The sequence below is a fragment of the Dermacentor andersoni genome, chromosome 1 (assembly GCF_023375885.2).
Source record: "Dermacentor andersoni chromosome 1, qqDerAnde1_hic_scaffold, whole genome shotgun sequence".
In the NCBI taxonomy this organism is placed as follows: Eukaryota; Metazoa; Arthropoda; class Arachnida; order Ixodida; family Ixodidae; genus Dermacentor; species Dermacentor andersoni.
In genome coordinates, this window is record NC_092814.1 from 24,139,086 (window position 1) to 24,151,636 (window position 12,551).

At 43.8% G+C, this 12,551-nt stretch overlaps 1 protein-coding gene across 2 annotated transcripts in view; it reads right to left on the bottom strand.

The window, feature by feature from the left end:
- Nucleotides 1–12,551, bottom strand: part of Ide (Insulin degrading metalloproteinase) — a 267,382-nt gene that overhangs the window by 24,031 nt on the left and 230,800 nt on the right. For both annotated transcript variants that reach the window (XM_050192991.3, XM_055061253.2), the window contains exon 23: nucleotides 4,735–4,859. In XM_050192991.3, coding sequence (XP_050048948.1) covers nucleotides 4,735–4,859 — 125 coding nt within the window. The remainder of the gene's footprint in view (nucleotides 1–4,734; nucleotides 4,860–12,551) is intronic.

The following is a 12,551-nucleotide window of genomic DNA, read 5'->3' on the forward strand; positions in this document are numbered from 1 at the left end:
TACGATTATTAAAAATCAGGCCCCTTGGTTAACCCCCTTTCTTCAAGTTTCTCGTGTGTCATTTATTTTTCTACCCGTTGTCTGTAGTCATCGAAGTTTGTGTAATCTGATTGCATGTGCGACGTGAATTGTGTAGAATTTTCTGGAAGACACGTGGGCACCAGCGATTACTCTGGACCCTTCGATGACCCATGTATAGAAGACGACGCGCCTGACCGGCATATCAGATTTTTGCTGATCGCCAGCTGTGTTCACTGCTATCACCTTTCTTTGAGTGTAGCCTGTTTTTGAGGGCACAGGTTTGTCCAATAAAGCGTTAGTCTCGTCATTCCCAGTTTTGCTGCTTTCTTCACCGTCACTACTATGCGACATCTGGTGGAGGTGCCAGTGCGTTCATGTACCAAACGCCCCTTCAAAGCAGAGATTCAAGGCCGAAACCCGATGACAACACCAACGTCGCCAAGGCCAGCAAGCTAGCCGTAGGCAGCAAGGACTTCTACCGGAATACGGACCTCTTCCTGAGAAGACCACAGGGATCAAGCCCAAGTCAGACACTGCCACAGCCGCCACCACCACCTTGCCCACCTGTCAGCCAGTGAATACTCCGAGGAAGAAAGACATTTGGCACGCCCCCGACCACCGACCACTCTGCTACCATTGCGGGGAAGCTGGCCATGTGTACTGCCGATGCCCATACCGTGACTTGGGACTGCAAGGGTTCACAGTCAAGGCGCCATGTCCACAGCTTGGAGAGCGCCCTCATGACATCGCCGACTACCTCGCCGCCACTCAGTGGAGTTCTCGACGACCGTCCGATTTGCCATCACCAGGCTGCAACCTGTCGCCGCAACACTGACCATACACTGGCCCAGCTTGGGGCTGGTTTGCAAGACTATATTCAGAAAACTAAAAGCAGCAAACGATGGAGGTACAGTAGCTGTTCGTCGAACTGACAAAGATCCTCCGCCAAAGATGCAGAAAAGACTATCTCGACGATATATCAACGAGACGCCACCATCCCGAAGAAGCTTAGAAGCAAACAATACACTGACAAAAGATTTGACGATGCGACGTTCCAGCCACACGTCAACACGAGGCAGCCGTGATCCGACTCCAAGACCTAACTGCAATGCAAGACAAAGAACCACCGACCTCGACGTGCTTCTCGATGGCCACAGTCACCGCCTTAGCAGACGCACGAGCTGACTACTCCATGATGAGTGGAGCCCTTGCACCCAGTTGAAGAAAGCTAAGACTGCATGGGAAGGCCCTCAAATCCGGACAGCTGGAGGACACCTAATAACGCCAACTGGAATCTGCATGGCAAGATTTACGGTTCATAACCAGACCTACCCTGCCACCTTTGTTATCCTCCAACAGTGTTCACGAGATGTCATTCTCGGCATGGACTTCCTGAGCCAACACAGCATAATTATAGAGCTGAAGTCAAAGTCGATAACGCTGTCGGAATATCAAGTGATACCGCCGGAGAGCTCTCGTAGTCACCATGCCTTGAGTGTGCTAGAAGATTAAGTGAGCATCCCGCCTCGCTCCAGCATTGTTATTTCATTCGGTACCGAAACACCCGCAGATGTAGAAAGCGTCGTCAAGAGTGATCGATGTCTACTGCAAATTTCACGATTAAGCAGTTATCGATCGAGCAGATCGATCATTATTACAGGTAAGAACGAACTTACAGGCTCGTTGTATGAGGGAGGAGCCCACGAAAGAATTGTTGTGGTGCATCTTGCTGGCGGCCCAGACCTCTCGGTTGCGGTCGCAAGTTGTTGCTTTCCAGACGATCAGCATAGGCCCTGCAAAGCTCTCAGTAACTCTGACGTGTCGAAGTGGCCGGTGGCACGTGAGAGCAATCGTCAAATGCACACTGATGGCACACATGAGCACAGTCAACAACTTTAAGGCGTTCGAGCTCTTCTTCAACCACTTGCCGTATCCCCGAGGAGATGTCGCCATGGGCTGGGACGGACACACTTGCAATAGTGGTGACATTGTCTAAGCGTCCAAACTTTGTTCCAATCCTTCTCATTTTCAGCACTTCAAATGCCCGGCAGTGTTTCTCCAAATCAGATGGAGGACTAAGATCTTCCTTCATTATAAGAAAATTATAAACATCTTCAGTGATCCCTTTAATCAAATGTCCTACTTTGTCTTCATCTGTCAGGGTGGCGCTGACGATTCCACGTCGTTTCAAAACAGCCTCTATGTACGTTGTACAAGTTTCATCAGGTAACTGAGCTCTTCGGGAAAGCGTCTGCTCAGCCTTCTTCTTAGAGATCGGGTCCCCGAAGCAATTTGTGAATTCTTCTACAAGATTATCCCAGCTTGTCCACACATTCTCGTGGTTTTCAAACCAGAGGAGAGCTGTTCCAGCGAGAGAAAAAAAAATAAAAACATGTTATCAAGCTGCTTCGCAGGGCTCCAGTGGTTGTGGTGACTCCCTCTTTTGTAGTGTTTCAGCCAGCCGTCGATGTGTGCATTCGCCTTCCCCAAAAAGGCAGGTGGCTCCCGCAGCGGTGTCCAGTAGCCAGCCTGCCCTGCGTGATTGCTGCCTGGTTCGCCGCCGGTGGGGTCGTCATTGCCTTCTCCGGAATTAGCCATGTCCGCTGCTTGTGGTTGTAAACCAGTCAAGTGTCTACTCTGTCGGACAGTCGGTAGAGCTGGATCGTCCAGGATTGTCCAGGATTTACCCCGCATCTCCACCAAAGATGTTATGGAAGATATTTATTTGCAGAGTGAAACAAGGTTCAGGAGGAAGCCACAGGGAAGGACCAGACGGCGCAGAGTACAGGCTACAACTGAGCCAATGCGTGCACACTCTACTTCTTCTTTATCTGCCTCAGTCGCACAGTGCTGCGACAATATCAAAATAGGGAAAAATGCAGAACAGTTCACAATTATCCACAGACGAATTTAGCCATATTTCAGTAAGCACAATTATTTTAGATTCAGTTGTTTCAAAGTGTATGGTCACGCGAATGGTGGCACTTTTAAATGATAATGTTCATCCATTACTACGTCCTGTTACTAAGCCTTTCACAGGATGGTCCCACAAACTGCCAGTGAGCACGTGAAACGTCTACGCAGCTAGTTGAACCCAATCCTACTACCTCTTGTGCCCGAGTAACCCGGCCATTAGGTTTAACTGCAAATTTAAGTGCAAGCACTTCAGTTGGGCGTGCCGGGCTGTGGCTGCGGTTGTTCCGAGCTGGTTTGCATCGTAGGTGCTCTCAGAGTCAAAGTCCGACGAACAGGCAGCATCCCGAGACTCGCTGAAGCTCTATCTATTGATAAAATCAGCCGCAGACGCAGCGGAATCTCGATGTCTACAATATTTCGAAGCGCGCGCCACTCCCAGAGGCAGCCATTTTTGCTTTCTACTTTAACGATAGCGAAACTTCGGAGCACATTCAAAAAATTAGCACCTGGCCTGAAAAAACCTAACTGCTTAGAAGACAAAACTATAGTTATTCTCCTTCACATCCAATGGTGCAGTGTGTACGTGAGCAGGCGTAAGGTCTCTAAAGCGGCGTTTCAAACAATCAATAGCGGGTGGCCATTTTTGCTTTCTGCTTTGACGATCGTGAAACGTCAAAGCGCGTTAAAAAATCACCGCCTGGTCGGAAAAAAGCGAACTGCTTAGATAAAAAAAAGTATATAGTTCTCCTTCATGTCCTATAGTGCAGTGTGTCCATGAGCGGCGCCGGGAGGCCTTGAAAGCGACGTTTCAAACTATTGTTAGCGGCCTAACTATGCCCAATGGGCATGATAAGGAAAGAGTTCAGTCGAGTTATACGCCTGCTACAGGACGAGTTTATCTACTCACAAAACGGAAACGCTGATCACACACCGACCGATAAACTTTGACATGCCGATGAGCAGGACGGTCGACGAAAGAGACGCAGACAGCGTGCTTGTCAAAATAGGTGTGTGCTTCAATGTGATGCTTGCGATAACGGCATACGGCCGCGTAAGCGGCTGCGAGGACGAACTCAAAAAATAGCCCAGCACATGCACAGAACGCACCATATCAATCAGCTCTAAATGTTTTGGTATGCGAACGATGCCCTCTGTGGCACAGTGGCACCAAGTCGCGGCAGCTTTGAGCAGCGTATGAACCTCTCCCACAGCGTGATGACGGAGTTTCATGACCAGAAAAGCATAGAAGGATTCTGGTAGTAACTAGGCACAGCCTCCAGATTTTTCTCTCACAACTCACACATGCACACAAGTGCCGGGGAAAGGGGGCACAGCTCTCACGTGTCTGCTCCCTTGAATGAATTAAAATATGTCCCCCGGCCCACATAAACCCAGTGCCATCGCAAACTCGTCGGCACGGATAGAAACACTTGGAACAGTGTTGCCAGTACAATGCTGTAGATGAAATGGCTTTCTCCTTGACAAGGTGTCATGTAAGATATACATATGGCACACTTGCCAATGCCACGCTGTCAAAACTGCACTTGCACATTAACAAGAAAACGCAAAAACATGCCTATGTCACAGACACCACATTTACATAAATACAAAGGAAGATGGAAATTCAAAGGGATGGACGGTGGTCGAACCAGGGATGTATCTGCAACCAACATTTCAACAAGGGGACTTGTCACTGTCTGGGACCTAGCAAGAACCCTGGTCAAAATGCTGGCACCAGACACTTGTTCGACCACAGCTAAACATCAACACTGCATCGCCAAAAAATCATTCACCTACCTCAATGTACACAAGAAAGGCCTCTATACGGCTATCCAAAAAGAGAGGTGGCCTGTCTGACTGGACAATGATACGGATGCCTTGAACACCATTTGATCGACGCGGTCCACTTGCAACCAAGTAGCCTTGGGAAAAGAGGACAACAAGAATTTAGGCAAGACATACCAATTTATTGATGTCTCATGGATACAGCTTCTAATTAAAATTTAGTATAATATACCAGCTTACAATTTGGGCACTGTTTTACAACAGTGAATGAACTCGCTCTTAAGTATGACAATTTCGCTGTGAGACAGGACAACAGTTCAAATTGCAGGGATGAATAAATAAACTTGAACAGTCAAACGTCTGAAACTGGAACTAAATGACTTGAGCAAGTACAGCAGAAGGTTAAATCTTTAATTACATGGCATTAAAAGCAACACGCAGAAAGCTTTGCTGCTACTGGTAACTGAAATAGATAAGTCGCTGAGGCTTAGTGTGGTTACAAATGACGACCTCCAAACATTTAGAGATTGTCAGCACTTGATAGGGTTCACCTCATCCTTCGCAGATTCTCTACATAAAAAAAAAAGGGTGAACTTAAAAGAAAGGTCAAAGAAAGTAAGAGAAAAACACAAAGTAAGCTTCTTTGAAAACCAAATAGTCTATAACACCAAAGGAAGGGAGATGTATTACCGCTTCGTCTGTTTGTTCCCACGGTCGTGCGGTCACGTGCGTAGGTACCGAAACTATGCCATTTTCTACTGTGTTCCAGCGTGTGATCATGCTCTACGATCCGCTTGTTCTGGCTCAGTATTCGTGTAGCACTGAATTATACTGCTAGTCATGTTTCCTTGTGCACAGCGCGCAAAATCATGTGCTGTGCAAACGAGACACCAGCTCGTGCGTGTCGGCATCAGCGGAAGTGCGTAGCGCCGAAAAAAAAAAAAAAAAAAAGATAGGAGAAAAAAAATGAAGGCGGGGCCTGTGACGTATGCGTCACGCGATCCTCGAGGTCCGGTATGGGAGAACACAGGGAAGGAATTTCGCTTACGGGTTCGCGGCACTGAAATATTTCTGTCGGTTATTAATAAGCTGATTTGAACAATTTTTGCGGCAGAACGCTTCCTAGAGGACATGTAACAACTTCCAGCATATAACCAAAATTTGCTATGGGGCCTGGTGAGGGGCCCTCTGAGGCAATGTTAATTAAGGCACTCGAACCTTCGATTTTTTGTGGGACTAAAATTTAATAACCAAAATTGATGGTGCAACTATTGATGGCTGAACCCACAAGCATTGGTGGGAGTCGAACCCATGACCTTTGGTGTTAAGGCAAAGTTAAAGGGACACTAAAGGCAAATACTAAGTCAATATGTACTGTTTAAATACCATTCCACAAACCTCACAATGCTTGTTTCGTGCCAAGAAAAGACTTAGTTTACGAGAAAATTGCATCCGAAGGGTCTGAATACCTTCTTCGAAATTCAAATCTCTCGCCACCCAACCGGGAGAGTGGTGACATTGCATACGCCATCACCACCCTGTGCTGCCGTTGGTGCGTGAAACCGTGTTCGACAGATGGCGGTACCGAGCCAAGACACGCATGGTGGATTCGCCGCTGCAGCTGTTGTTTGGTCAAGTGGCATAGACCGTTCGGGTATCCCGCGACATCACATGGAAGTTGAAATCTCTGCTACATGCAGTTTGTGCAAGTTTCGCAAGCCAGCAAAACCACCGCGGCACTACGTGATAACGAAACTACTGAAACGCGAAAGTGTGGGCGGCATAAAGTCGAGCGAAAACAAAACCTTTCGACTGCCCTTGTCGTTATAAAGGGTAATTTCAATGAGTTTTTTTTTTTTTAATTATGGGGTTTTATGTGCCAAAACCACTTTCTGATTATGAGGTACGCTGTAGTGGAGGACTCCGGAAATTTTGATCCCCTAGGGTTCTTTACCATGCACCTAAATCTAAGTACATGGGTGTTTTCTGTATTATCTAGTCTCTATATCAGAGCGAATTGTGTTAGCTTTGTTAGTAACCCTTACACACATACTTCCATTTTTCTGATGTATCAAATATGTTTTTTCTCTTAGTTTCTATATTATTTTCGGTCTTGTTATTGTGCATTTATGTAATTAATTTATTCTGAGTGTCTAACAATGCTACGATTTTGATGCAACCTCCATGTATGCCTTGTAACGGACCATTGGCCTAGTCAAGCTGTTTTTCCAACAGCTTTTAGCCTTTGGTATCCACCAGAACACTTGTAATTCTTGAAATAAAAATAAATTGAAATTGAATTATCGCATTTCGCCTCCATTGAAATGTGGCTGCCATGGCCGGGATTCGATCCCACGACCTCGTGCTCAGCAGCCCAACACCATAGCCACTTAGCATTTGAGATTTTTTTTTTTTTTCTGAAAATGAAGTAGAACTGGACAAGTAGCATTTTATTTCATCCTATAATACAATACAAGGATGTTTTCTGCAACAAGTAGTTGAGTACTAGTGACAGAATTTCACTGAGGAGTGCTTTCGTCATCAAGCAAGTGCTTGAATGTTCCGGGAGAGTCTCTAATCATGTCCTGCATTTACTTCAATTTCTCGATTATTTAGGCTCTATTCACAATAATATTGACGCCTTAGAGATTCTCGGGCACTACCCTATCACCTTAGCTTGATTTAGTACTTGCCTTTAGTGTCCCTTAAATTAAGGCACAGTTAATTAAAAAATAGTTAATTAAGGCACTTGAACCCACAACCTTTGGTGTTAATTAAGGCACTTTAACCGAGGACCTTTGGTGGGAGTCGAACCCACGACTTTTGGTGTTAATTAAGCTGAAGTTAATTAAAGCACTCGAACTCGCGACCTTTGGCGGAATCAAACCCTTATCCCTGTGGGATCAAAATTCAATGGCACCAAAATTGATGGTGCTACCAATGATGGTCAAAACCACAGCCGCTGGTGCGAGTCAAACCCAACACGTGTGGTTTTAATTAAGCCAAAGTTAATTAAGGCACTCAAACTTGCAACCTTTGGTGGAGTCTAACCTTTAACCTTTGGTGGAATCAAAATTCAATGGCACCAAAATTGATGGTGCCACCATTGATGACCAAAAGCACAACCGTTGGTGGGAGTCAAACCTAACAACTTTGGTTTTAATTAAGGCAAAGTTAATTAAGGCACTCGAACCTACGACCTTTGATGGGACCAAAAGCCAACGACACAAAATTGATAGTCGAACCCACGACAATTGGTGGGAGTCGAACCCATGACCTTCGGTGTCAATTAAGGCAAAGTTAATTAAGATAGAGTAAATTAAGACACTCGAACCCATGACCTTTGATGGGAGAAAACAAGTAAAAGGAAGTAACATTGCATTTGGATGAGAGTGTCAAGTAATTTAATTAATGTCTCATGAACGCACAGGCTTTCACGTTCATCCTCTTTAGCGTATGCTAAAGTGACAACTTTTTGGTGATGGGCCTGGGATTACACGCAAGGGCTAGACTGAAGGCTGTAAAAGCAGCGTTCGGATCTACAGGCAACCAACTGAAAACTACATCAAGTGTCCCTTCCAAGTTCATTGTCTGCATTTATTGGATGGAATGGGTTAAGCTCACACGTAGGCCGAAAGCACCAAGCTTAATTTGCACAACATTGCCTAAACATCCACCATCATGCAGTCAAGGTCACATGCAGAATCTGCACTTTGCAGAATCGTGACAGTGTGCAACACACTCTGCAACACACAGCTCTGTTACTGGGGAAAGTGAAACTCCCTCGTGGCCTTGACCAACATGAAACTTCCAGTATACTGGACCACAACACTGAGAAAATGTCAGTAAATAAATGTTCTGTGCTGCTGGCCATACTGCTGGCATCGTAACATATGTACTAGTGCTTCTGGGTGAAAATATCTCCACAGCACACACACAAAATAAATAAATAAACTGTTCCCCCTAAATAAAATTTTTCATGTTTGCGAATAAAGCCTTTTTCCTCCCCCATTTTCCGTTTTAATTTGTCAACTTCTGGCCATTGTGTCAAGATATTTATGCAAATACCACAACTATTCATTTCAAGATCATTCTCTAATATACAATTCACTTCTTAACAAAAAAATCTGAATTTGTACCAGCCTAACTACAAGTGCTTTCGCATTTTCTTCATCAAAATATGTGGTATAGAAGAAGAGTACCAGTATTCGAACTACTTGATTCAAAATTATTCGACCAGGATTATTATTCACTTTGGATGTGATTCAAACCTGAGGTTTACTATTTACCTGTCACTACTGCACACCTCTTCAACAAGAAGACAAAATGGTGCACACATGTGCGCACTCCAACGTCATGAAGCTGACAACAGGTAAGCTGCTCGGACAATAGGATGCTGTGCTTCCCTCATACGTGCCTGGCAGTCAACAGCGTTGGTACTTTCTTTTGACAAGTGCTTTCCAGAACACTACAGAGCAAAAAGACCCACTGGTAGGGAGAAATTGAGCTTTTCTTTCAAATACAACCAAGTTGACTTCAATAGCATGTATGCAATGATTGCTGCTCATTTCAGAGGTTTTGGTGTAAATTTTGGCTTCAGCTCAGAGAAATACTAGTGCAAACTGATTTTGTTACAACTGATACAAGCATGAGGTAATAAACTTTGCAGGTTAGTGTTAAATGAGCTCGAGATTCCAAAATGAGAAACACTTTTTTAGCAATTTGTATCTACACTTCCAATCTATACTTAAGTCAATGCTTGCCCTTGTCAATTCCTTTGCCATCCTTGTTATTCATTATTCTACCCATTATGAGCACAGAAGAAAATGCACTTCAAAATTCAGCTTCTCCGCTCCAGCAGAAGGAAGGAAACAAGTCCCAAATACTTTTTAATGCACTTCACTTTTTTTTAGCAATATATAGAATAGTGTCAATCCAATATTTATAATAGTAGTCAATTTGGTTTATATTCAGTTATAGACCAGAACCAAGCTCAACATAAATAAATGGTTGCAAGAGAGCATTACAAAAGGGACACTAAAGAAAAAAATTATATGGGTCACGCCAAATCAGGCAGCATTTTTTTCGAACATCACAGATATAACTAAAAAACTTTCCACATATGTTCTTAAGTTCAAAAATCGTTCTCCAAGTTTATTTTTATTGTAAAAAATTTTCTAGCATTTCGGGGGTAATTTATTTTTCCAGCTGAGCTAGAAGGCATCAATCAACATTTTTTTTTTAAAAGGCACATTGTATGATCCAGTTGTTCAAACGGTGTGTATGGCAAGACAATAAAGTGGTGTGGCTACTAAAATAGCCAATTTTTTAAATATCTGAATACTTCCAAGTGCTTTTGGCACTAGAAAGAAAGGGAGGAAAATTGCAAAGTTTGAATTTTTGTTTCAGAACACAAAAATTTGGAAGGCACAAATACAGAGTTGTAGCCCGGTTCACATAGTATAGCCTAAAAATATTTGAAGCTTTGAAGGTTTAGCTGGTCACCTGAAAAAAACAAATAAAGTTCAATTTTTTTCTGCAAAAAGATTTGTGTCCAAGGTCAGAAAAGTAGCCTCGGTGGTCAGTCTACAAATATGTGTGATACATCATTAGATAGCTCTACAAGTGTGCTATACATGTGAGAAGATACAAATAGGTATTTCTTAAACACTAAAAAAAAATATTTTTCGCAACAATAATAATCTTTACTGGGAGATGTATGCGGGGAGCGCTACGTGCTTTGCATTGTTATCAGGAGCTGCTTATCATCAATTATGTGGTTCGATGCTTGTTTTGTGCTTGTTATTTACTGAAACGAATGCTGTTCTGTTTGTGGTACGCGTGATTCCAAAGAATATATGCACTTTTTGTTTCACTTTGCTGGGTGCTTGAAGCCTGCTTCACCTCCACCGCAGGTGGTACTCGATCCTTCCGGAATCGGCCCACATTTTTTTCCCACGGATGCAGACGCCTACCAGCTAGAGGCTAACAGATTCGCTGTAAAACAGCACAAAAATTAAAGGCAGATGGCACTGCCATTATGAAGTTTCTGCGCCAGCTCACAGAGACATCATCAATTTTGATGGCAGCTCCTCATACCTAGTTAATATGTTTTATCGCTAAACACATAAACTACACTGTATTATAAATGAGATGAAGACTGAATTTGGCAAGTTTCAAGAACATTTACAGAGTCCACAATGGCCCAAATACAGAACACATACAGTCAATGCCAGATTTTTTCAGACTCCCTAGGGACCGTGAAAACATCTGAAAAAATGAAAGCATAACTTTAAGTGCCCTCAAGGACTCAAATCTCCACAGCCATGTCCGAAATATAGCTCTGAAGGCCAGCCAGTACAATAATAGGTGTCTCAGTGCTCATACTACGACAGGAGATGGCAGGTGCACACATATATAATTAAGGAACACATAATGTCCCGTGACAGTGGCCCCTTTCCACTTCTGGTAGGCTTCACTGCAATCAGGGTTTGCACATCACATATGACCCAAATTCAAGGACAATTCAAGGAGTTCAAGGATGCCAAAGGCCAAAATTCAAGGCGGGAAAACTCATAGACATACAATGAAAAATAGTGAAATCTCCTTGTTTTTGTAGTTGCAACTTTTTGCAGCTAAGCAGCTGCTAAATTGGACACTTCAAGCTCTTTAGGTCGCTTTTCTAAATTGACTTTCCCATTGTAACGATGCCGGTCGCCTTCTGGCATGATGGTTAGTAGCGTCTTAGTTCAGTCAATTTAATATACTTGTCGTACTAAAGCCAAATGGCTAAAACTGTGCGCCAGGCATTTCTATAGCCTATGGCTCAAAAATCAAAATGGCGGTAGCAGTGGCTTCGATTGATGCTGTTTCGGACCTGCGGTTACGGCAAATCTGATAAATCAGATTGCGAAGGGTGTCAGCATCTGAAAATCCAGACAACAGTATACAGGGGCTCTATAAGGTACGTACGTGATGGCGCTGCAAATGTGTCCAAATTATCAGGCATGTCTGAAGAAATCGGTCGTTGACTGTACTTTGAAATTTGTGATGTCACACTGACATACTGGTGCTAGGGTTTTGCCACAAAATTCAGAAAATTGGGCTTTGACCTTTATTTTCTTTTATCATAATCAATATATTACCCAAAAATTAACAAAAATACCAGCCTCGACAGACTTGTTTCTACTAGAACTTGTGTATACCTCAGAGTATGTGCAACATGTTCCTACTACAGCCTTTTTCTTTAAAACACTTTCTCTAAAAAGCAGAACTGAATTACAGATGCAGTGGGCAAATACAATATTGACAAGTGTACTTGTTTAACTATATCGGGTGACCGCGTTTCATCGCCTAACAGATGTTATCGCACAGCGCAGGACGCGCTTGCATGTATCAAAAGTTTCTCGAAAGTTATCGATGGTTCTATCCGCTGTCTGTTGTCACCGAACCTTGTGTAATCTGATTTCAACGCGCGACGCGAATGATGTAGAACTTTCTGGAAGATACATGGGTCCCAGTGATTACTCTGGAACCTTCAATGACTGATGTATAAAAGCCGACGTGCTTGACCCGCTGATCAGATTTTCACCGATCGCCGAGTGTGTTCGTCGCTATCGTTGTTCTTTGAGTGTAGCTTACTTTTGAGGGCACAAGTTCGTCCAATAAAACGCTAGTTTCGTTAATCACAGTTTTGCTGCGCTCTTCACTGTCACTATTACGTGACATCTGGTGGAGGTGCTTTACGTTCATGTACCGGATGCCCCCGACAAGCCGTGATCCAAGCCCGAACCGCAAAGACAACAACAACATCGTCCCGGAACATTGAG